At 47.3% G+C, this 25,750-nt stretch overlaps 2 protein-coding genes across 3 annotated transcripts in view; one reads left to right on the forward strand and one right to left on the reverse strand.

Annotated features, from left to right (window-relative positions):
• The first annotated feature begins 1,841 nt into the window (after positions 1-1,841).
• GPATCH4 (G-patch domain containing 4) lies at positions 1,842-11,613 on the forward strand. Of its 2 annotated transcripts, none has more exons than XM_015420295.1 (8): positions 1,842-1,936; positions 3,222-3,311; positions 4,661-4,734; positions 6,611-6,703; positions 8,062-8,169; positions 9,988-10,094; positions 10,310-10,360; positions 10,938-11,613. In XM_015420295.1, exons 2-8 carry the CDS (start codon positions 3,230-3,232, stop codon positions 11,266-11,268), a joined length of 846 nt encoding a protein of 281 aa, XP_015275781.1. In that variant the 5' UTR covers positions 1,842-1,936; positions 3,222-3,229; the 3' UTR covers positions 11,269-11,613. The 2 variants fall into 2 exon arrangements, with proteins under 2 accessions (XP_015275781.1, XP_015275783.1); XM_015420297.1 differs by lacking the exon at positions 1,842-1,936 and adding an exon at positions 1,964-2,000.
• A 1,026-nt stretch (positions 11,614-12,639) lies between these two features.
• The window catches only part of APOA1BP (apolipoprotein A-I binding protein), a 21,058-nt gene continuing 7,947 nt past the window's right edge, over positions 12,640-25,750 (reverse strand). The window contains exons 3-7 of the mRNA XM_015420286.1: positions 24,541-24,649; positions 23,291-23,401; positions 19,143-19,256; positions 16,334-16,481; positions 12,640-13,325 (exon numbers count right to left, since the gene is read on the reverse strand). Coding sequence (XP_015275772.1) covers positions 13,123-13,325; positions 16,334-16,481; positions 19,143-19,256; positions 23,291-23,401; positions 24,541-24,649 — 685 coding nt within the window. The 3' untranslated portion in view covers positions 12,640-13,122. The remainder of the gene's footprint in view (positions 13,326-16,333; positions 16,482-19,142; positions 19,257-23,290; positions 23,402-24,540; positions 24,650-25,750) is intronic.

The following is a 25,750-nucleotide window of genomic DNA, read 5'->3' on the forward strand; positions in this document are numbered from 1 at the left end:
ATGACCCAAACAAAGTAAGCAAAGCAATCCCAAATGCTTTCATTTACTTAAAATTATTTGGCAGAGAATTTGACACTTTAATGATGGTCTGGGCCTGGCTGGGGCAATGGCACGCGTGCCCACAGAGAGGGCTCTGAGTGCCACCTGCGGCACCCGTGCCATAGGTTTGCCACCACTGCTATATGAGATGTGGAGCTTGAGTCACTGACTTGCACTTGTTTCTAAAATGGCAAAGGGTCGTGGAATCTGATTGACCAGGGCTTTGAACTCAAGTCTCCTAAGCCTAAATCTATTATGCCACAAAGGCTGTTATGCTATACTATATACTTAAATAAGGGTTGGGAAATACATGGAATTTGGGGGGGGTGGAGCCTGAGGAAAAGTGGGGTTTGGGGAGGGGAGGGACTTCAGTGGGGTTATGCCAATAAAGGTCTATGCTATGCCATAGCATGACCTACCTACCAGTGGGGTATAATGTCTTAAAGTCCGCCTTCCAAAGCAGCCGTTTCCTTCAGGTGAACTAATCTGTTGCCTGGAGATCAGTTGCAATAGCGGGAGAGCTCCAGCCACCACCTGGAGGTTGGGAACCTGAACCCAAGTAAATTTGGCAGCAAGTCAGTCCATGCTGGGAATTGTTGTGTGAACAAATGCTAGCACTTCGAGGCGAAGCAGCAAAGTATGGAAACAACCACAGAAGTAGAAGACAGATTCCTAGAAAGGCCACAATATGAGCAAGCCCCTTGCCTGAAAACGGCCTCTTATTTTCTTGGGGTGGGGACTGGGGAGGAAAAAGCATTTATGGTGAGCAAAAGGCAGATTTTGTATCTCTGGAGAAAAAACAAATTCTTGTTGGGAGAGAAGGAAATTTGGCTAGCAGGAATGGCTTGCCACAGACACCTATTTAAATCAAACCAGGTGGGGAGGGAAGTGAAAGAGGCATAAACAAAGCTAGGAATTAATTACTTAATTATCATATGGCAGTGTGTTATAGCCAGGAGATCCTAGGATTGTCTGGCAGCCAGAAGCTCTAGCTCTTTTGTGATGAGCTAGGCTTATGGTGGGCTGAGAGACGTGTGACTGGCCCAAGGTCACCCAGCTAAAGTCCGTGGCTCTTAACCACTACGCCAAGCTGGTTATCAACAAAGCTTGTATGTCAAAAGCACTCTGCCTGTGATCCAGAACAAAGTTTGAGTCCAGTGAAACCTTTAGGACCAACAAAGTTTTATTCATTCATTTTTTATGCTTCTGATCCACTGATTTCAGTGATGGAATTAATCACATGCTTAAGTCTCTCCATGGTACCCTAATGATGGTTGTGGTGTTTTCTCTCTTCGCAGACATAAAAACTGTGTTTCCTCATCTGTTCTGTAATTTGCATTTAAAAAACAACAACAAAACTAAGTGCACCGTTGGTCTGCATTTTGTCCTCTGTTTGCTAAAGATTGGGGGTGGGGGGAGACTTTCTACTGTAAATGCGCTTTTGTTCCTCAAACAGAAACAAAACAAAAACCCATTGAGCTTGACACCTACTGAAGTCCTAAAGTTCAGGAGTGCAGTTTTGAACTTTGATATAAAATGTTTTTTTAAAAAAACGGGGAGAAAAAAACCTTTTCTGTTCAGCAGTTCTACAGCCCAGTCTAGAAAACTTTATTTGGAAGCAAGTCCCACTGTCTTCAATAGGATTTACCCCCAAGTAAGCATGCAGACAAATGCAACTCTTTAAGAATCTGCAATCGTGCAACTCGGAAACCTGCTCCTTTTAAAGATAGCTTCCGGACGACACCCCTCCGCCGAACGCTGACGCACAATCCTTTGCAGCCCGGCAAAAGGTGAAAGGTTTTCCTTCCTGTTAAGATGGTGGCCCCCATCGTCTTCATGTGGTTTTGAGAAGAGCGAGCCTCTCTAGGATCCAAACTGGGTGCTTTTTAAAGGCATGGTAAGTTAAATGCTTTGCTAGGATGAGGAAGGAAGAGGAAACAATTGATAGCTGCCTGCGCTGTGTGAGTTTCTGAGTTACAGGAGTTGTTGTTCAAACCATTCTGCAGGAGTTGTTGTTCAAAGATTTGTAAATTTTTGCTGGCGGATGTTAATGTAGTAGCGTATTTATTTACGCAAATTTTTAAGTTTAAAGGGGGAGGGTGTGTTGGGTTATAGTACTCATTTTTCTGCGTACTCCGAAACAAGGTAGTGAACAATTTCTGAAGGCCAAAGGGAAAGGGGGAAAGATTATTCCAAAAGAAATAATCTAGGGTGATTGTGCTGGGAAGGAATCTGGTTTGGCCAAACGTATTTGAGGACTGTTGTTTTCCGTCAGGGTGTACCTTTGTCTATGCTCTGAGAACATTAACTTAAAGTCGATCCTATTCCCTGTGGGTCGTCATGAGTGAAGGTTGGATAAACTTTCAACCTTATCTTTCATCTATTAAAAAAAGAAAAGAAACCACTTTCCAGTCAAAATTGGCTCTCAATTTAAAGATCAGAGCAGATGACATTAAATTTTAGTACAGATGGTTTCTTGGCAAGGGAATTCTTAGCTGTAGCTGGATCTAAGCGTGGCGAAGGCTTCCATAGGGGTAGCCGTGTTAGTCTGTTTACCAAAACAAAACAGAAGTCCGGTGGCACTTTAAAGGCCAACATCATTTTTCCCAGGGAGTTTTGACTCTTGAAAACTCATACCCTGAAAATCTTGTTGGTCTCTAAGATGTTAACTGGATTTAAATATAGCATTTCTACTGCAAACCAATGCAGCAACTCTCTGAAACCATTTATTCCAGCATTTGTGTACTTGCCTGCTCCCTCCTGGCCTTCTGGTAGTACCCCTAATAGCAGCAGAAAGCAGGAAGAAAGACTCCCTTTTTTAAAAAGGAAAGTGGAGATTCTTGAGAGGCTGTACTTTGCAACCACTGTACTCTGTTTTCTCTATGTGTGATTTATACCATACAACTCTGCCCTGATTGTGGATAGGTGCCTTCTGTAACTATTGAATATAATTTATAAACCCTTCTGGATTGGTTACCCCATTTAGAAAGACAATGGGAATGTACTGGAGATAGCTTGGAAGGGCAAAGTACACCATCTGGTTTAATTAGCATGAAATTGCTCCTGTTTGACTATATATTGAGGTGTGCATGTTAAAGCCACAATTGAACGAATGCATCTATGTAATGATCTTTTCACCTGAGCCTTTAAAATTAAAGGTTTTCACTTTCTTGTATACACAGATTCCATCATGAGCAACTTTTCTCAGCTACAGAAGAACAAAGGCTTAACATTTGCAGAGAAACAGTTGAAGAAGCATGGCTGGGAAAAAGGTTGGGGAGGCATTGCATATGCTTTGCTAGTCTCTATTTAACGTACTTCCTGGTCCCTGGTAAATCCCTGTTCCTATTTGCTTCGTTTTTGGCTTCTTCTAGGGATGTCTTTTAAAATTTGACTGGTGTGATTGGCTAGTATTGTTGTTCCTCAGGCTTTGGCTCCTTCCCAGAGCTTTCTAGAGATTAAATCTCTGTGTGGGGAATGGATGCATCTTGTGCATAATAGCACACATCTGTGTCAGTGCATGCTCATAATGAACTCTAAGCTGCCATGCATTGCACAATCTTCTGTTCTGCATGCTGGACTAGAAGCCCCGAAATCCACAGCAGAAACATAATGCTGGTTGTCTCGTTTCCACATTTCTTCAACAAATGCTTCCCACATCTGGGGCAGATACCCTCCATACGTCCGGGTCATGTGTTAACGGAATCCAGTGCCTGCTTCCCCTCCATCTGAAGTCTGTGTTGTATATATATCAATCATGCATATGAACTAAGTCTGCATGTTTTCTCATCTCCGTAGTTGTGCATTTTCTACCATGTTGCTTAATTCTGCGTTTGCCAGCCATGGAGGAGGAGCCTACAGAACCCTCACACAGTTGCTGGAAATCTTTTCCAGCCACTGTTACAGCTTCTGAAATGTAACTGGGCATTGGACTGCACATGTTCAAGCATATTTTGGCAACCAGAAGAGCTAGAAACTTGCTGTGTGTGTGTTACGTGTATTTAAAATTAAAGTGGAGACATCTGGAAGTCTCCCCCCCCCCCCAATCCCTGTGGCTTCTGAAATGTCACCTTTGGCCACACTATTTAAATACATCTTTGAAACCAGAAGGATTAGAACCTTTTCAGAGTTTGATTGCTTTGGAATGAAAAGTTGTTATATCTGAATCTCATGCTGAATGCCATGTTCCAAGGGGTATTCCCCCCCCCCCAATACTTGTTGGTATTGTATCTTACGCTTTGTTGTGCTTCTGAGCAGATCTCTACCACTAGTAGTAGACTTTTTGGCTACTCATTTTGGTCTGATATGGAACCATATTTGAAACAGAATTGATCCCAGGAGCAAAGTCCCTTCCCCATGTGCATTTTAAATATTGAGTTAATATAACACAGCTGTATAAATTGGCGGAAGGAAAATGCATGAGCATTTAGTTACCCTGGATCTTGTGAAATGTGTCTGTGGTAGATGATGTCTTACTCTTCCAATAATTAATGCCGACCGTATTTCTAGGAATCAGTTTGCTTTCTGGACGCCAGGGCAAAGTTAAGTGGCCATCTGTCTCTTGTTGGTTTCTGTGTTCCCCCTTCAGCCCCTCATTCTTTTTGAAAAAAATGTTTTGTAGGTAAAGGACTGGGCAAACAAGAGAATGGGATCTCTGAGGCCATCAAAGTCAAAGTGAAGTGTGACAGTGCTGGGGTAAGCAAAGGGACAGGCTTGGGGGGGGGGGGGGGGGGGGGGGGGGTTAAAGAGGCTCAAAGGAGGCTGAGCACAAACAAACTTATTGCTAACTAAATCCATGTATAATCGGTAGTCCCCAAAACAGACCCACGTGCTCAGTTTAAAGAGTTGAGAGGCAGCTAAAAAATTCATGGCGGAATAATAAAGGTCAACAAATCAAAACCAGTAAGTGTTCCCCGTGCTGCTTGCACATGTTCCTTAAGGACTAGAAACTTTATTTAAAAAACAAACAAACCCCAAAACAATAAATCAAGGATTAGGACCTTGAATGTTATCAGTAAGATACCGGGAAAGAAATAGGACAAAATGAATGTAGGGATGGATTGAAATGTAGTTGAGAAGTTGTCTTTACCAGATATAGTAAAAGCTTGTGAAAGGCAGTGTGGCGTAGAGGTTGGAGGGGGAGAGACTAGGATCTGGGAAACTGAGCTCTGAATCCCCCACTGTACCGTGAAGGTTTATAAGTGATGCTGGGCCAGTTGCACTCTCTTGCAGCTTAACCTACCTCGCAGGATTGTTGTGAAAATAACGTGGAAGAGGGGGAAATGGAGTACGCTGCCCTGAGCTCCTTGAAGGAAGGGCAGGATATTAATATACTATAAAAAATGCAGGGCTTTTAACGTTTTTGTGCTGCACTTTATCCTTTTGTAAATAACCTTAATTAAGAAGATTGTCTGGTTGCAGAATTCTGGTGCAACCATGGCAAAGATTTCGATCTCCCCAGTGTCTACAGGGGATTTTTGAAAGCTGGTGTGGGATTCCTGGCTGACCAAAAATACAGATTACTGCAGAATTTGAAAGTGAACAGGGGGGAGGGCAGGAAGCTCCTGTGTGGCTATTCCATCATTTTTTATGTTGAGGCTTTATTTTTGAGTAGGGTGGGTCACTGAGGACTCCTTGGCAGCCACTGAGCCAGTGTGATATAATAGAGACCTGGGTTTGAATCCCTGCTTTGCCACTGTAACCAGCATGTGTGCTGGAATAGAAGCCCCCCCCCCCCCCCAGCATGAAGCTGATGGGCTGGATGAGGGTCAGCCACTCTTGGGTCCTAACTTAACGGAAGAACCCTGCTGGATCAGACCAGTGGTCCCTCTAGTCCAGCATCCTGTCTCACACAGGGGCCAACCAGTTCCTCTGGAGGGACAGCAACAGGGCACAGAGGCCTCCCTCTTGTGTCTTGCCTCTGGGATTCAGAGGCTGCCTGCCTACCAACATACAGGTCCCCCTAAGTCCCCATGGCTGCCAGCCACTGATAAGACTTATGCTCCATAAATCTATCCAATCTCCTTTTAAAGCTGTCTATTCCTGTGGCCATCACTACGTCCTCTGGCAGCGAATTCCACATTTTAATCACTCCCTGTGTAAAGTAGTACTTCCTTTTGCCTGTCCTGAACCTACTGCCCATCAGCTTCATTGGAAGCCCTCAAGTTCTAGTTTGGGAAGAGTCACTTACTGTGAACTTACTTCACAGGGTTGTGAAGGGAGGGAGGGAAGGGAGACTTGAAAGTTGGATAAACATGTGGTGAGCAGAGGTCCATCAGTGGCTGTAGCCACAAGGTATAGATAGGAACTCTCAGTCTGGGGCAGGTGATGCTCTGTATTCTTGGTGCTGGGGGGGGGCAACAGTGGGAGGGCTTCTAGTGTCCTGGCCCCACTGGTGGACCTCCTGATGGATAGGCCATTGGCCTGATCCAACATTGGCTTCTCTTATGTTCTTGAACATACCACTGTGGAGGAAAGGTAGGGTAAAATGGGGGTAGATAAAGGAGTTGGGCCTTATCGGGAGGCTTGGGTGCTTGTGCTAGCTGCAACGGCTGCTTCTTCCTCCACACAGGTGGGTCACAATTCAGCTGAGCAGTTCACCTTCCACTGGTGGGATCACCTCTTCAATTCGTCTGCTGCTAATATCGCTGTGGAGACTGGACAGGTAGGAGGCCTCTGACTGGTCCTGGCCCCTTCCCCTGACGCAAGAGGCTCAAATGGGAGGGCTCCACCAGACCCAACCCACCATATGTGAAGCTGTTGTCCTAAAGATGATATTAGTACGATACAGTCACGACGGTGTGCACAAAACCCGAAGGGACAAGCGCATGTCATGTGAGTTATGGTGGCTATTGAGGGGCATAACCACCTCCCTCTTCCACGCATAGAGCTGTGGGGGGGGGGGGATTTCACTCCATTCCTCCTCCTCGCTTTTTCAAAGTGTGCCTGTACACAAAAGCCTCTAGCTGGAATAAGAATTTGTTGGTCCTAAAAGTGCCACTGGACTCAAACGTTGCTTTGCTGCTTCAGACCAACATGGCTACCCACCTGAATCCGGGGCCAGCCCTGCTTAGCTTCCAAGATCTGATGAGAGCCGGCTAGCCTGGGCCATCCAAGTCAGGTTCTCCAAATCTATCTACATTTTTAAACTCTTAACGATCAGTCTTGGAAACCAGTTTCTAACTTCGTGATAAAAGAGGACCCAAATTAAAATTACTAGATTTTTAAATTCAGGGAGATAAAACATCCGCTTATACCAGTTTACTGTCTGATGTCATCTATCTAATCCTGTCTTATCTAACAGAAACGATATCATTAACTCGCCTATCCAAGACACACCGTTAACATCTCCCATTTCACACTGGAGGCAGGATAATTGTCAGCTATGGCGGGGTGGGGTGGGGGGACTGAGACTCTTCTTCATGCCTCTGGTATTTTGTCTTTCGATTCCCACTCACCGTCTTATCTTGTACCTCAGACAAATGACCTTGGTGCTCCTCTGTCCAAGCTTTGCTGGAAACCTAGGCTCGTTAGTTTTAGGCACAATGTCTTGCTCTGTTTATTGGTTTACCTGCATCAGGGGTTGAATTCGAATCGTGTATAACTGTGCCTTTCCTGCCTGGGATCCCAGTTCTACTATCCATATAAACCAGACAGGCTTGCTTCTACTGCTCAATAAACTTGATCCTAGTTAAGGAACATTGTTGGGACTGTTTTTGCAAGACTCTGACAATGATGACAATTTCAGTATTTAATAAAAGGCAACCAGACCTCTGCACATCTTTTGACTTAACCAAGATTTATAAGATCATGTATACTTCAATGTTGGCATCATCTGTCTTGGAGTCAAAAGAAACTGCTGGGGGAAAGACAGCTTGAAGGAACATCCATGTTTGCCAGCACCTTCCGTGGCTGGATACCCCGAATATAGCTGTCAGCTGCTAATCAAACATGGACTTGGAAACCTTGCCGGAAGCAAACCCCCATAAACGTTCCCCTTTTCTCTCCTTTCCCCTGTCTTAGGATGGTGTCAAAGTGAAACGGGTTTCCGAGCAGGATGGAGTGGTCACAAATAAAAAGCCCCGTAAAGCAACAGGGTCCAAGGACATGCTGTATGGCCGGTTTGTGAAGGTAATGGGGACAGGACAGTATTTATGTCTTATTCACACGACTAATAGTCCACCTTTCTCCCTGAGACTCAAGGTGGATTACACGGTGTAAGACAAGGGGATGGAGAAAATGACAGGGCCGCAGCGGTCACTAGGAGAGAAAAAATAAGGCCAAGGCCAATGGTGGAAAATAAGGTAAAAACATACAAGACGAGTAGCCGCTGCTTTTGAAGAATTACTGCAAGACTAACAGATTCCCCTGACAAAGCCTGTTGACAAAACATGTAGGGAATTTTAACTGAGTAATAAAATACAGTTTTACCTTACTCAACAGGATGGGACATCCAATAAATAGTGCAATAGGGTTTGAGTTGCAGAAATCTGAGAATGGAGCTTAAACGAAGTATAAGCATTAATGTGACACATTAAGGGATGCAGGAATTACACAGGAGGATCATAGATACAGCAGTGGCCCTTTCACGAGGCATGCCTGTAATGCCGCATATTTCTGGGGTGTTCAGGAACATATGGGGAAAGAAACCGTCACAGGAATGCACAGCAAAACTACCTTACAGGGAGGCAGACCATTGGTCTATCACGTGCAGCCCTATCTGCTTTGTCAAGCAGTGACTCTCCAAGGCTTTAGGCAGTAAAAGTTCCACATCATCTTTTAAAATGAACTAATCCTTTTTTTAATTGGGGATGCCAGGGATTGAACTCTGGACCTACTGCCTGCAAAGCCGATGCTCTGCCCCTGAGCCACGCCCACTCCTGCTGCTTGGGAAGAGAGGATGCGAAGCTTGGGTCAAAAAGTCTCCTGCTGTTTGTGTTTTGTTCTGCCGGGCTTAACCATACAGCCTTAGATTTTACTATTTTATATGTATTGTGGAAATTCTGGTTTCTTCCACCTCTCTTTGCCTGTTCTTCCTTATCACTACTTGGTAACTGGGTACAAGCTTTCCTGTGCTTTATGTAAAGTTTGGGGTCCCCAATCAGGGATAAAAGTGGAATATAAATTTTAAAAATACATTCTGTTAGGCCTTGCCCCCTTATTTCCTCCCTTGGCCTTGGTGTAGTGGTTAAGAGCAGCAGACTCCAGTCTGGAGAACTGGGTTTGATTCCCCACTCCTCCTCCACATGAAGCCAGCTGGGGGACCTTGGGTCAGTCACTGTCCTCTCAGAGCTCTCTCAGCCCCACCTGCCTCACAAATGTTTGTTGTGGGGAGAGAAAGGGAGGAGATTGTAAGTCACTCTGAGAGAAAGTAGAGGTTTCCCTTGCTCAAAAGCCAGTCGAAGCTGACACTAGGGCACAGTGCTCACCTCCATTTCCAAGCCAAAGAGCCAGCGCTGTCCGAGGACATTTCCGTGGTCATGTGGCCGGCATGACTAGACTCTGAGGCGCACGGAACGCTGTTACCTTCCCACCAAAGTGGTACCTATTTATCTACTTGCAATTTCTTGCTTTCGACCTGCTAGGTTGGCAGGAGCTGGGGCCAGAGACGGGAGCTCACTCTGTTGTGCGGCACTCAGGTCTTGAACTGCCGAACTACCAACCTTCCAGTCTGCCGTTCAGCATCCAACTCTTTTTCTCCTGTAGACCCCTTTCCTTCTGCCTTTTCTGCCCAGCTGACTTCCTTCTTGAACCCAACCCCTCACCTTCCTCCTCCTCCTCCTCTCTCTGGCTATCTCTATGTGCTCCAACTGTGAAGTCACACTCCTCAATGCAGGCTTAGGAAAGGGGTCCTGGAATCCTACCTTGCAGGCTGCCACTCGGTGTTGCCTGCCAAAAGGCACTGGCACGGCTAGATCCGATTTGGGCTTCCTTTTCGCTTTGTTCCAGGCAGCCACGTTGACGTCCGGTGGAGAGGAGCCCCTGAAGCCGCTTTCCTCTTCCGACAGCAGCGAAGAGGACCAGGAGGAGAAACTGGACTTGTCCACAGCCAGGAGGTAAAAACCAAGGCAAGGGGAAAAAGAGTCGCTCAAGCCTCTTGTCTGTCTGTTTGGCTGGGAACACAGGTTTGGTTGGGTCCGACTGGAATCGAACACCCCGTTATTCTTATAGTGTATCCAAAGCCTGGAGAGACTGAATGTGTTATTGTGTGTGTGGCCCCTTCCCTGGGCAGAGGATCCTTCCTTAACCCAGTTCTACTCTTCTTCCACAGGCTCACGGATGAAGAGCTGGTTGAAGCTTGCGGGGGACGTACGGCGCACAAGTGAGTGTGGAGTTCCGGGTCAGCTGGAGCATCCCTAAGTTAGGGAATTTCCCAACTTACTGGTCCAGCCAGAAATACATGGATAGTCACAGCTGGATTTGTTAGCAGGGGGAGTTGGGTAAGGAGGCCAGGTTCCCTCCCTGTACTTTCAGGTAGCCACTAGTTCAGCATCCATATTTACTGCTGTTTTCCTTTACCCGTCTCTGTGAAATCTCTGGTTCTTGTAAGGATAAGGGGGGAGCCTGCAAGCTAGCTAATTGCTGGTCAGCGGGCCGGGTCTGGTTGCTGACCACTGGCAGGGGGGAGGCAGGATTTTGCCGTCCTTCAGAATTCCTTGAAACATCTGTCTCAGATCTGTTATCAGCAAGTGCCTTGCCAGTGCCTTAGTTTTTCATATAGTTATCCTAACAACTACCCTGGAAGGCGGGCCTGGTATTATTCTCAAATTGCAGGTGAAAGGTGCCAGGAAGGGATTCCTTAGTTTGCGCCAGACTTGACCTGGGGATACTCCAACCTCCACATGAGCTCTCACTTGAGTATATATCAACTTTTGCACGTTTCCCCGTTCTCTTTCCAGAGGGGCTCGCCATGGCTTGACCATGAGTGCGAAGTTAGCTCGCCTGGAGGAGCAGGAGGCGGCTTTCTTGGCCAGCTACAAGAGGCAGGATGGAGCGGCCCAGGTTGCCTTGAGCAGCAGCAGCAGCCAGAATCCGACCAAGAGGAAGAAGCGGAAGCAAGCCAGAGAGAGAGACTTGGAGGAGGTGGTTTGTGAGAATGAGAGAGGGCGGGTTGCGGGAGAAGAGGAGCCTTTGGTAGATCACGAGGCGGAGAAGAAAGCCAAGAGGAGGAGGAAGAAAGAGAAAAGGAGGCGGCGGCGGCGGCAGGGGGGCGAAGGGGATGGAGAGTGACCCGACTTAAGAAACTTCCAGGCCCAAAAGACAGTGGGACTGAAACTGCCGCTAGGGAAGCAGAAGTCTCACAACGCAAAAGGAGTGGGTATTTGTGGTGGGAACGAAGCAGTACTGTGTTTTGTCATGATTCCTGGTGGATCTCATGTTCTGTTGCACAAACTCTGTGCAAAAAATGTGAGTAGATGTGCTCCATTGTGGGGAGAAGGTTCCCCCCCACCACCACCACGCCAATTAAAAAAATTATTTTAAACTTGGAAGGTGGAAGGAAGATCATCAAGAGGTTTCTGCAAGAGCAGGAAAAATTAAGATGGATAACTGATTGCAGAATAAATGGATACGAGAGAGGGGATGAGCTGTGGGAGTCTCACTGTTTGCTTGAAGGGCGCTTGTTTATTAGCCCCTCCCCTTCATTCGTGTACAGAAATCCACGGCTTGGACCCACTAGAGGATTTCCACCAGCCAAGCATTACCAAGCCAGTTTGGTGTAGTGGTTAAGTGCACGGACTCTAATCTGGGAGAACCGGGTTTGACTCCCAACCCCTCCACTTACACCTGCTGGATGACCTTGGGCAAGCCGTAGCTCTGATAAGAGCTGTCCTTGAAAAAACAGCAGAGCTCTCTCAGCCCCACCTACCTCACAGGGTGTCTATTGTGGGGAGGGGGAGGGAAAAGGAGTTTGTAAACTGCTCTGGAACTCCCTTGGGTAGGGAAGGGTGGGGTATAAATCCAATCTCTTCTTCTTTCTCCCCACTTGTTGCAGCCCAGAATCTTCCTGAAAGGAAGCTCTTGGGGGACAGGGGACCAGAGACACACCCCCCCCCATAGTATAGTATATAGTGGCTTTTCTGAAAAACCCCCCCCCCCCCATGGTGGATCCAGGCCCAAGGCTTCATACTCAAATTCCGTTATTTGCCACAGAGCCAATTGCACAAGGGCCAGTTTCAGTCCAAAGCATCCCTGACCACTTTATTCTATGAGATAGTGCCACAGGTCAGGTCCACAATGATAACTATGTGCCATTAAGTTGCAACCAGTTCATGGCTACCCCAGCACCACAGGGTTTTAAAGGCAAGAGATGAAGCAGAGGAGGTTCGCCACTGTCTGCCTCTGCATAGCGTCCCCCGTTGTCCTTGGTGGTCTCTCATAGTAGTAACCAGAGATGACCCAGCTGCATTTTACAAGTTCTGATGAGGCTGGGCTATCAGGCTGTTGCCCCCTGGCCCATTACCTTACACATATATAGGGTGTATCCTGTAGGTCCATGGATCCTTGGAACAAAGGACACATTGCTTCCAGTAGCAGAACACATCTTCAGGAGCCTGGCCCGCGCTGGTTTCTGAGTAACAAGCCGAGACCAATTCCTTAAATTATTAGCAATAGTGTTTTTATTGAAGGGAAACAAAAACAGACCCTTAATCAAGGATGTTTCAAAACCCAGCCAACAAGACTCTTCCTTGTGCAGGTTTGAAAAGCAAGCCTAAACACGGAAAGAGGCACAGGAAAGGAAGAACAGTGTCTAGGTAACAACCTCTTTTCAGCCCAGGATCCTTACCCCGAAGTGACTTAAAGTAAGCAGAGTGATGCCGATTGGCTTCAAGGAACCTTTCTGGGTCTCTACAGCAAAAGCTAATTCTTTGCAAAGATATTCTCATATCCTTTCAACAGCTGTGTATCCACCTAGTAACCAAAACACCCCTTGAAACTTGCCAGGTGACTCCATCTAACAAGCTGTCAAGTGCTCTTCCCTCAGCGTCTGTTCCCCGGACCCAACACCCCAAGCTGGCTTCCTTCCTCTGCACCGAGACTTCTCCCTGCCGGGAACTCTAATCCCGACAGCCACCCCTGGGCCCACTAAGGCAGCTGCAGCACACAATCCGTTCCTGGGTACGGGGGGAGGTTCAGCGAATACTTCTTCTGCAGGGCTGCGGGCACAAATCTGCCGCCGAGGAAATGGTAGCGGCCGGTGAACAGCTTTGCTGCTTTCTTCGGAGCGGTGAGAGAGATCAGCATGTCGGGCTGGATCCCGTCGGGCTTGCCTTTCTCCACATCCCACCCTGAAAATAAAGATGCACATAACTGGAACAAAGAAGCTGGTAACGGACAGGCACTCTGTTTGAAAACGCTGCAAAGCGAGTGCTTTAGAACATCAGAAGAGCCCTGCCGGGTCAGACCAGAAGTCCCATCTAGTCCAGCATTCTGTCTTTCACACTGGCTGACCAACTCCCCTGGATGGCCAACAGCAGGGCACAGGGGCCGAGGCTGTCCTCCAATGTTGCCTCCTGGCTCTGGAATTCGGAGGATTAGTGCCTCTGAATGTGGAGGTTCCCCTCAGTCACCATGCCTAGTCGCCACTGATAGACCTAGCCCCTAAAGCTGTCTGTTCCTGTGGCCATCACTACATCCTCTGGCAGCCAGTTCCACGTTGTAATCCCTCTCTGTGTAAAGAACGGTTTCCCTTTGTCTGACCTGAACCTACTTCCCAATATCAGTCCAATAATACACTCTTAAACATTAGTTATGTATGCCAATACTATTACTTTTATACTTGAGTACAGTATCTAAGTATACAAAATATTCACAAGGTATACAACCTAATCATACAATACCTTAATGTTATACAATAACACGGTAATACAACAAAATATCAATTGCTGCCAACAGCCAGAAGATACTAGTGGAATTCCAAAACATGTGTTGTCTACATTCTTTTGAAATATACCTTGTGAATATTTTGTATACTTCGATACTATAATCAAGTATAAAAGTAATTGTATTAGCATACATAACTAATGTTTAAGAGTGTATTATTGGACTGATATTGGCCCCAGTTTTGTTGTCTTTGGAGTTTGGATACTGGGAGGTCTGTCTTTTGGGTTTGGCTGAACCTACTTCCCATCAGCTTCACTGGAGGCCCTCGAGTTCTAATATTTTGGGAGAGGGAGAAAAAGTTCGCTTTGTCCACTCTCTCCACCCCAGGCATCATTTTTTTGAACCTCTGTCATGTCCCCACTTAAGTCGTCCCTTTTCTAAACTGCAAAGTCCCGGACTCGTCAGCCTTTCCTCATAGGGAAGGTGCTCCAACCCCCTTAATCATCTTGGTTGCCCTCCTCTCTGCTTTTCCTAACTCTGCCATGTCCTTTTTCCATGTGTTCTGTGTACAGTCCTTACAACAAACCAGTAAGGTACTTTCACCCTGCTTTCTCTCCCCAGTGGGGGGACATAAAAGTGGCTTTCATCGTCGCTTACCCTCCCTTCCTTTTTGCCAGAACAAAAGTTAGGTTAGGTCAGAAGCGTACGACTGGCCCAAGGTGACCCAGAAAGCTTCCACGGCAGAATAGGGATTCGAACCTGGGTCTCCCAAATCTTAGTCCAGCCTTCTAACTGCTACACTATGCTGGTCACGGTTAGCCCTTCAAACCAGAGACTTTCTGGTTCAAAGCTGAGTACCACGCTATCACAGTTCTTGTGTGGAATAAGATTTTTTTAAAAAACCAAGCGGCAGCAAACCAATATTAAAAGTCAGTACACATAAGACTCCAGCCCAAGCTGGACAATCTATATTGGTAAAAAGGTCTCTACAAAGTTGTGTGTGTGTGTTAAGTGCCATCAAGTCACTTCTGACATACGGTGCCAATGTTCCCTTTAAGCTGTGGAGTCAGGTGAGCAAAAATTTTACTTTGTGAGCTACTGGCATTCAAGTTGTGAGCGAGCGATTTGGCTACTGCATAAATTAGTTTGCTCTGGAGCCATCCTTCCTGAGAGAAGGCAAAAATGTGTGAGCCAGAGGCCAAAAAATTGTGAGCTAGCTCACACTAACTCAGCTTAGAGGGAACACGGACGGTGACCCTATGAATGAATGACCTTCAAAACATCCTATCATTAGCAGCCTTTCTCAGGGCTTGCAAACGGAAGGCCCTCCTGGCTTCCTGGACAGAGTCAATCCGTCTCCTCTTTTCTTGCTGCCTTCTGCTACCTATTTGCTTTCTCTTCCCCAATCCCATCACCACAGCTACCCTACTCTCAAAGGCACCTGCAAGCCAGAAAAGGTATCAGGGTGGGGGAATGAATCCCCTTGCAACTGGGATCTTGGTGATCCTCACTCTAACCCAGGAGATGATCAGGGTATTTTGCCTTTAATTATACCACTTTCCAAGAATAATTCACAAACACAGAGCCAAAAACATCAACCTAAAATATTATCCAATAACTTGAGTTGTAGAAGTGCTGGGAAAAGAGAAACCTTGACCCTACCACAGGTATTTTAAAGCACAAACTTGATTAGAAGAAGAGAAAATCTATGAAAATTATACTAGTTACAAAGGCTTGCATCCTATGAACATGTTCTATCACATGCACTGAATCCCGGAAGAGGACCCAGGCTATCTGGCATGCATGGAATTCACAGGATCCAAATCAGAAACATTTTCATTTTCCCACAATATAGCCAGTTTGGTGTAGTGGTTAAGTGCACAGACTCCAACCGGGTTTGTTTCCCCACTCCTCCACTTGCAGCTGCTGGTGTGACCTTGGGTCAGTCACAAGTTCTCTCAGAGCTGTTCTCTCAAAAGCAATTCTCTCAGAGCTCTCTCAGCCCCACCTACCTCACAGGGTGTCTGTTGTGGGGAGGGGATGGGAAAGAAGACTCCGAGTGAAGGGCGGGGTATAAATTCAATCTCCTCCTAAAAAAAATCTGACTCCATTCCACAGCTTTCCTCAGCAGAAGCGGCTCCTTATGGGAGTGCTCTGTCTTCTTGGTGCTTGGGGGGGCCAACAGTGGGAGGGCTCCTAGTGTCCTGGCCCCACTGGTGGGCCTCCTGATGGCACCTGGTATTTTTGGCCACTGTATGACAGAGTGTTGGACTAGATGGGCCTTTGGCCTGATCCAACATTGGCGTCTCTTATGTTCTTATGAGTGGAAAGCTTCGTCAGCACAATTTAAGATCTTTTTCTTTTTAATTATAGTTGTTAACGATCTTGGGTAAAGTTTCTGTAAGTGTGGATGATACTGTAAAACTCAACTCACACCATGATGGGAAGCCAGCCACCCCTACCCCCCACTCACCAGATGGGATATCGATGCTCACAATGGGGACAGTGACCTTCTCCAAAGTATCCAAGATGGTGCCGAAGGGTTCCCGCACAGTCCCTTGGAAGCTGAACCCAAAAATGGCATCCACCACCAGGCCGTAGACCTCATCAATCACTGCGGCCTGTCGAGCGAATGAAAGCCAGCAAGTCAGTGCGGGGAGGGGGGGGGAGCATGGCTACCTTAGGCAGACTTGTTAGCCGGTTAGACAGCTGATATACGTGGCATGAAGGAAATGTGCGCAAGGATAAGATGCAGAGACCTTGAGTGAAAGAACCACCAATCGAACAAAGGCCCGAAATTATTTTTTTTTGCCGCACCCATACATTTTTTTAAAATCATTTTTATTAATTTTAAATTAAAGCACAATACAGCGTAATACAGTGCATCCGTCTACAAGAATGTCATCTAAATGGAAGGGGTCTAAACCTACAAGGTTAACCACTTCAGATAAAGAGGGTTAGGGGGGAGAATATCCAGAACCTGTAAATAGGAGACCACAGGGAACCAAGTTGACACAAATGCGGAATGGTGTGGGGTATCTGATTGTGCACATCTGAGCGAATCAGCAATTTTTGCCATGACCAGGTGTTCCCATAGCTTTTCTTGCCAAGTCCGTCACTGATGGTGCTGCAGAAGACTTCCAGTTTGCAGCAATGGCCAGTCGAGCTATTGCTAACAGAGTTGATGTGAGTTCATTGTCATAGTCTTGAATAGAATCATCCCAGTGGTTTAACAGAAAGGATTTAGGTGAGAGAGAGAGATTTCGAGTTGGCTGCACCCATACATGACCAGTCTGAAAACAGAAGTCCCCCTGAGGCATGCTCTGATGAGAATTATTCCCAGTTAGAATGCGAAGCAGCCCCTTCTTTGCAACAGACAGTGCGGTGTAGTGGTTAGGGTCAGAGAAGGATCTGGGAGAACCTGGTTCGAATCCCCACTTTTGCCACAGAAGCTCAATGGGTGACGCTGGGCCAGACACACACTCTCAGCCTAACCCACCTCACGGGGTTGTTGTGAGGATAAAATGGAGAGGAGGATTATGTCGGCCACCCACTGCGGAGAAAGGTGGGGTATAAGTGAAGCAAATAAGTACACTGAGAGCCAGTTTGGTGTAGCGGTTAAGTGCGCGGACTCTCATCTGGGAGAACCGGGTTTGATTCCCTGCTCCTCTACTGGGAGCAAGCCATAGTTCTGTCAGAGCTGTCCTTAAAAGAACAGTCCTCGAAAGAGCTCTCTCAGCCCCACCCACCTCACAGGGTGTCTGTTGTGGGGAGGGGAAAGGAGTTTGTAAGCCCCTCTGAGACTCCCAAGTGAAGGGTGGGGTATAAATCCAGTCTCCTCTTTTTATGGCAACCCCGTGGGGTTTTCAAGGCAAGAGCCGTTCAGAGGTGGTTTCCTACTGCCTTCCTCTGAGCAGCAACCCTGGGCTTCCTTGGGGGCTTCCCATCCAAATACCAGCCAGGGCCGACCCTGCTTAGCTTCTGATGAGATCGGGCTAGTCTGGGCCATCCAGGTCAGGGCGACATAACTTACAAGCAGGAAAATATTCTCACTACTCATCAAATGAGACCCACAGTGTTGTGAGCTTGAACTGAACCCCATGATGTTGCAAACCTCCCCTGCCACACTCTGGAAGGTGGGCCTGTCTAGTTCAGCAGCATTTATTCTGATTCTTCAGCGTCTCAACAGAAAGGCTGAGGGGCCTTTTAACTAGAGACACCAGAGACTGATCTGCGCGCAGAGCACGTAGTAGTCTCCAACTTAGGCAGATCATGAGAGGGAGGGCAGGAAGGGCTGCATCAGTGCTCAGTACTCATGGCCCTTTCTTACACGCCCAGGGAAATGCCGATCACCACGTTGGGGTCAGGAAGCAATTTTTCTCCAGGCCAGTTTGGCTGGAGATCCTGGAGGTTTTTTCTCATCTTCTGGGCATGGAACAACGGTCTCTGTGGGTGTGGAAGGGGAGGTAATTGGGTTAGGCTGGCTGCGCCGAGGGCCAGGGCCTTCTCAGTGATGGCTCCACACTGGTGGAATGAGCTCCCAGAGGAGATCAGGGCCCTGCAGGACCTTTTCCAGTTCCACAGGGCCTGTAAGACGGAGCTCTTCCACCAGGCCTTCGACTAAGGAGCCACACTATATAACTGAGGCCCTGGCCCCAATATTATCATCATCATCAACAGCTTTATAACATCATTTAAACAGATTACACATCATACAACCCAGATTACGCTGGCAGCTGATTGTTTGTTTGTATTGTTGGGTGCCGCTTATGCCCACCATCACGTAGGAATCATCTGAGCACTAGCACTTCATACGTTCTTATGTGTTTTTTACTGTGATTTTAGATAAACTGCTTGTATTATTTTGTTAACCTGTGCGAGCCGCGCTGAGCCCGCTTCAGCGGGGAGGGCAGGGTAGAAATTAAATAAATTATTCCCTGCATTGTGCAGGGGGTTGGACTAGATGACCATGGAGGTCCCTTCCAACTCTACGATTCTATGACTAACTCAGTCACAGCCCCTGCCCACCCCAGTTAGATCCTGCTACCCTCTTCGCCGAAGATGGATCTTGGAGCCTTCTGTGTGCAAAGCATGTGCCAGCCCTACACCTCACAAAGAGGAAGGTATACGGCTGGCAGAAAGTGGCTTCCCACTAGGTGAGCGCACAGCAGAGCCGAGATTCAGAGCGGCAATTTCCAGCTTTGCAGCTCAACCCTTAGCCACGACCGGGGGCGGGGGGAAGGCCAGCACAGATTTCCTGGTTCTTGGGAAGCTCTACTCACTTCTGATGGGAACTCCGAGAGAAAAGGGATGCCCATCTTCTCGCACTGGGTGGTTAGGCCTTCAAAGAGCTGTTTGTTGGGGCGCTTGGGATAGTGCACCGTTGGCTCATAACCCTGTAGAAAGAGAATCCCCAGACAGAACAGGAAAGGGATATCTATTCATTCATTCATTCGATTTATACCCTGCCCTCCCCGCCAAGGCAGGCTCAGGGCCGCTTACATAAAAGTACGTCTATAAATACAATTAAAATCATTCATTAAAACACCATAAGTATTATATATTAGCTGTCCTAAAGTGCTGAAGCATTGTTCAAGTAAAGTGCAAGAGCAGAAGTTTCAAGCTTAACAGTACTACTTAGGTAGCAGTAGGGTTGCCAAGTCTTCTTACCTTGACAGCGGGGGAGCCTCGCTGGGCTCCGGGAGGTCTTCAGCAGTGCGTGCGCATGCACGTGCGCTGCCAGCACATTACAGGAAGTGACGTGCTACGTTGCTCATGTTGAGGGCGTGGTCCAGATCGTCGGAGGGAAAATCATATTTTCCCTCCGACGATCTGGGCCACGCCCCCAACGTGAGCGACGTGGCTGCTGCGCTTCGGGGGGGGCAGAGTTCCCCCCGGGGCCCAATTCCGCGGTGGCGGAAATCGGGCCTCCAAAGCGGGGGTTTCCCCGCCCCCACTTGGCAGCCCTAGGTGGCAGTCATGATGACATTTTCACACTAGCCCAGTTAATCCGATTATGTATGTGGCAAGACAGGCTGCGAGTTGTAGGCCAGGGCACAGGGTCACTTCTCAAGTGTTTGGTGCGGCTCCTACTCAAAGGCCTGGTGAAAGAGCTCTGTTTTACAGGCCCAGTACGGAGCCGCCACTGAGAAGGCCATGGCCCTGGTTGTTGCCAGCCTGGAATCTTTGGGGCCTGGGAGGGCCAGCCGGTTTTGGACCCCTGAACGCAGTGCTCTCTGGGGAAACGTATGGGGAAAGGCGGTCCCTTGGGTATGCCGGACCCTGTCTTTGGATGCTGTCTTAAATATAAATATTTGAATGCTGTCTTTCCCTTTGGACTCAAGGCAGCTTGCAACATATATTTCCTTAAAACCACAGTGCCACTCCTGCGTCACAGAAAACCCCACGTTTGGGGTTCTTGCGTCCCACAAAACGGCTCCAATTAACACCTTTCACAAGACCCAGCGAATTCTTCTTTAAAAAAATCATTAGTTGTGCTATGATGTCACATCCAGCTGCAGGGTGTGTGAAGAGAAAGTTAGTGCTCCCAAGTTTTCAGAAAGGCTGTGCACACCAGTTTCTTGTGTGGGGAGAGATTGTAGCCTCCTGAAAATACACTACAGTTTTACAGTGTTTAGTTATACCAATGCTCCCTCTAAGCTGTGGAGTCTTGTAAGCAAATATTCTACTTTGTGAGCTACTGGCATTAAAGCTGTGAGCAAGCGATTTGGCTACTGCATAAATTAGTTTGCTCTAGAGCCCTCCTTCCTGAGCGAAGATGAAAATGTGTGAGCTGGAAGGTAAAAAACTGTGAGCTAGCTCACACTAACTCAGCTTAGAAGGAACACTGATAACAACATACCCAAACCTATGTTACCACGGGGAAAGTGTGCAGAAGTCTGCTTGCTTCTTAAATGTATGAGCGAGCTCGGGCAGCCTAGTGGGTTTGAATGTTAAGACAAGGATCAGGAAGGAAATCCCTGCTCAACTATGAGACCTACTGGGTGATCCTTAGCCAGTCTCTCACACAACCTACCTCACAGGGTTGGTGTGAGGATAAAACTGATGGGGGGAGAAAGCCCCCCAGAGCTCCTTGGAAGGAAGGGGAAGATCTTTACTCAAGTGTTGTTTTTGTTAAATGGTATCTTCATTAAATGAAACGCCAAAAACAGAAACTGAAGAACTGCCTTGCCCACAATTGACTTTATTCATTAAAATTAAAGCAAAGAAACTAAAATTAAGGCACACACAAGTCTCTCAATCCCTCTAAGCTGTGGAGACTTGTAAGCAAAAATTCTACCGGCATTAAAGTTGCGAGCAAGCGATTTGGCTACTGCATGAATTAGTTTGCTCTGGAGCCATCCTTCCTGAGCGAAGACAAAAGTCTGTGAGCTGGAGGCTAAAAAACTGAGCTAGCTCACAGTAACTCAGCTTAGAGTGAACACTGCATAAGGGTAAGGGCAAAAATACTCCAAACATAATTTTTTAAAAAAACTTATCCAGTTCTGTTACTAATCTTTTAAGGTACACAAAAATGTGGTTTGGGAATTTTTGGAAATGATGGAGAAAAGGGAGAGAAGGCAAACAGGTCCTTAAAAAGATTGCTCTGGAAATGAAAATTTGTAGCTCAGGGAGAATGCATTCCCACTCAATATCAATAGTCTCTTAATACAGACAGCCCACACAGCCACGTGGGAAAATGTGAGGAATCCTGTCTCTTTTGGGGAGGGATTTCCAACCTTTGCCGCTTGTCTCAACAGGTGGCAGAAAGGAATTATCCAACAGCAGTAGTAATGCAGACAGCTGAACAACCACTTGATCGAATACCAAGGGGGTAAACCGCTCGTCTACTACGTAGGCCTGTTCTCCCTGCTGGATTAGACCAACTAAGCCCAGCACCATGTTTCTAACAATGTTTACCTAGATACTTCTGTGAAGTGCTCAAGCTAAGCAACACAGGTATACCACCTCTGTGAATGGCTTCATTAAGCTATCATGGATAACAGTCATGGTTTGATTTTTCCTCCTCCCTGAATGTATCTGATAACTTTTTTAAGCCACCACCACTTCCTTGGCAGCAAACGCCATAAGTCAGTAAATAAGATTAACTTACACATTTCTCATTAAACATGTTTTAAAAGGGTGTGTGTGAAATGAACTGAGCCCCAAATTATCAAGGACACTTTAAAATTACTTTTAACACACAAACTAGAGCTGGCATGGAAGAAGAAGAGGAGGAGGAGGAAGAGGAGGAGGAAGAAGAGGAGGAGGAGATGATTGGATTTATACCCTGCCCTTCACTACCTGAAGGAGTCTCAGAGTGGTTTACAATCTCCTTTCCCTTCCCCTCCCCTCCCCACAACAGACACCCAGTGAAGTAGGTGGGGCTGAGAGCTCTTTCAAGAACTGCTAATGAGAGAACAGCTCTGAAAGAATTTATGACTGACCCAAGGTCACACCAGCAGCTGCATGTGGAGGAGTGGGGATATCCACACGCAGGGGGCACCTTGGCTATTAGATATATAGATTGTGGTGGGCACAACCACAAAATGGCTGCTACACGACACACAGAGCCACACAAACCGTGAGAGCCCAAATGCAGGAGAGAAGGTAAATTTAAAAATGCACTAGAAAGAGGAGTTAAGAGTAAAACCAATACTGTGGTGGCAAGACAACATTATTTTCTTCAATCAAATCTCCAGGGGCCAATCAGAAGCCCTTCTGGGCAGGAGCCTCACCTGGCTCCACCCACTTTCTAAAACTACGGGTGTGGGCGGGTGCCACGGTGTCTGCAAGCACCACATTGGGGGGCCCGTGGTTTATTCAACAGTCCAATTCAATTTTAATCTGTGAACTTAAACTGATAAAAGCTCATCGCTCCAATAGACTGAGGCTTCTGTAATGGCGACAGAGATCAGTTCCCCTGCAGAAAATGGCCACTTTGGAAGGTGGACTCTCTGGTGTAGTGGTTAGGAGTGTGGACTCTAATCTGGGAGAACCGGATCTGATTCCCCACTCCTTTTCCACACGCAGCCAGCTTGGGTGACCTTGGGTCAGTCCCAGTTCTCTCAGAGCTGTCCTCTCACAAGCAGTTCTCTCAGCCCCACCTGCCTCACAGGGTGTCTATTGTGGGGAGGGGAAGGGAAAGGAGATTGTAACCCGTTTGAAGACTCTGAGTGAAGGACAGGGAATAAATCCAATCACCACCACCACCTCCTCTTCTTCCCTCTCCTCCCCAAACCCAACTCTCCTCAGGCTCCATCCCCAAAATCTCCAGGTTTTTCCCTACCTAGCACTGGCAATCCTATATGCATGTCATGTTAGCCACAGCCACCGGTGGGGGGGAGATCCTGCATTACAATAAACATATGCATACCAACAATAAACGTCGAAATGCACATCGAAAGGAACAATGGATGAGAACACTCACAAACATTTTTAGGTGCCGGGCACAAACCAGACCATCTCCACCGTTGTTTCCCGGGCCGCACACAATCAACACAGCCGGCTGGCTGACTGTGAAGGAGCTGGCTGGGTAGGCCTGGGGGTGGGGAAAAGAGAAGAAACATGCAGTGTTGGGTGAAAAGGAAGAACCGCCACGGGTTTTTTTTTAAAGTTTTTATAAATTTTATATCAAACAAAAAACAAACACATACATATAAGTTTGGGTATTCCATATACATCTTTGTTGTATCTAGGAGAACCACCAAGGTTGATGAAATGGCACGGAAAACTCACAACTGCAAGTCTTGAGGCAGAATTCCATTTCATGAGAATCTTCACGTAGTTGCAAAAAAACCCAAACCACAAAAATCCAACCCTCCTCCCCAGACACCCCCCCCAAAGAAAGCACAAAACATAAGCCAAAAAACAAAACACACACACACACGTTTCTATCCCTTATAACTTTAAAAAAAAGTTTTAAACTGTCTGGGGAAGTCCTGGTCAAACTGCAAAAGCCAAAGTTGGCTAACTGATGCTATGCACTGGTGTGTGTGAGAGTCACAGTAGGAGTGTGATCTGAACTTCCAATTTCTTAACTTCAGGTGTGCAGCCGTGTTGGTCTGAAGCAACAGAACAAACTTTGAGTCCAGTGGCACCTTTAAGACCAGCAAAGTTTAAGTCTGGGTAGAAGCTGTGGTGTGCATGCACGAACCAGTTTCTTAACTGTTAGACTACAACTGCTTTGTGGAAGGCATTCAAAAAAGAAACTCTAGCTGGGTCTTTGCAACTCCAAAAAAACAGGGAGTTTTGCAGTTTGCTCCCGGGCCTGGCTGCAGTTTTAAATGCTGCTACACTTGAGCTGCGGTGGCTCAAGTGGTTAAGACGCTGAACTGCAGGCTGTGGAAGGTCAGTAGTTCAGCAGTTCGAGACCCGGGTGTCGCATGATGGACTGAGCTCCCGTCTCTAGTTCCAGCTCCTGCCAACCTAGCAGTTTGAAAGCAAGAAATTGCAAGTAGATAAATAGGTACCACTTCGGTGGGAAGGTAACAGCGTTCCGTGCGCCTTGGTGTTTAGTCATGCCGGCCACATGACCACGGAAACGTCTTCGGACAGCGCTGGCTCTTCGGCGTTGAAACGGAGATGAGCACCGCAACCCTAGAGTCGGATTCAACTGGCTTTCGAGCAAGGGAACCTTTACCTTTACCTTTTTCTACTGGCAGATGCCACATCACTTACATTGCCAATGGCTGTGGCACAACTCAAACCGGCCAGTTCCATCAGCTGGTCGACGCTGAATTTATATTGCTCGAACAGTTCCTGATCAATGGCCTGGGCTTCCTTTTGGCTGTAGGGGAGAAGGAGGATCTTTTAAGCACACATAAATAACCCCCAAAAGAATTGACATGTTATACAACAGGATATGGAATGGTATGGTATCACCCAATCTTGTCAGATTTCGAAAGCTAAACCAGTTTGTTGTAGTGGTTAGGAGCGTGGACTCTAATCTGGGAGAACCGGGTTTGCTTCCCCACTCCTCCACATGCAGCTGATGGTGTGACCTTGGGACAGTCACAAGTTCTCTCAGAGCCATTCTCTCAAGGGTAGTTCTCTCAGCCCCATCTACCTCACAGGGTGTCTGTTGTGGGGAGGGGAGGGGAAGGGAAAGGAGATTGTAAACCACCCTGAAACTTCGGGTAGTGAAGGGCGGGGTATTAATCCAATCTCTTCTCCTCCTCCAAACAGTGTCAGTACTTGAATGGGAGACTACCAAGGAAGACTGGATTCCGGTTTATGGCGACATGCTGGCGGACACATCTCCTGGACCTCCCGGGGATGTGATCTGCACACCAGCGGAAAGGAGGGGGTGACGGGTAGCTACCCCCCCGGAGCCTTGGCAAAAGGCTCCTAGCCATGGGGCTTTTGAGGGGTGGCCTCTTCGCCAGCGCGATGCTGGGGAATTGAGGCGCTCCTCCATCCCGACGGTCCTGCCACTGAGTGTCCGTATGGATCTAGAGCCGCTGACCGGGACAAGCGCTGGAGATAGAGCGTTTTGAACGTGTGCCGAGCGAGGTCGTATGACCAACAATGAACTGTGAGTCAGGTTAAAGTGAAACGAAAATATAAAAAGAAAGCTACCCCCTGGGAACGGCGAAAAAAGCGAGCGGGGGAGGGGGCCCTCCCATACGCATGAACTATACAACGAAATACAAAAGGGGGAGCGGAAGAAAAAGCGTTGAAATCTGTTTTGAGAGACTTACCAGAGCGCGGATAAGCGTAAGGGCGTATTTCAGAAACTTTAGCAAGTTTCCATAAAAGTAAACAATCCATAAAGATGGCAGGGAAGAGGGCAGAGAAAGACAAACCAGCAAAAGTGAAACCAGCCGGGATCTTGAGCTCTCGACCGGAAGAGACCACTGAGTTCTCTAAAATGTTGGCAGATTCCTTG

The sequence above is a fragment of the Gekko japonicus genome, unplaced genomic scaffold (assembly GCF_001447785.1).
Source record: "Gekko japonicus isolate JY-2015 unplaced genomic scaffold, Gekko_japonicus_V1.1 scaffold306, whole genome shotgun sequence".
Classification (NCBI taxonomy): Eukaryota; Metazoa; Chordata; class Lepidosauria; order Squamata; family Gekkonidae; genus Gekko; species Gekko japonicus.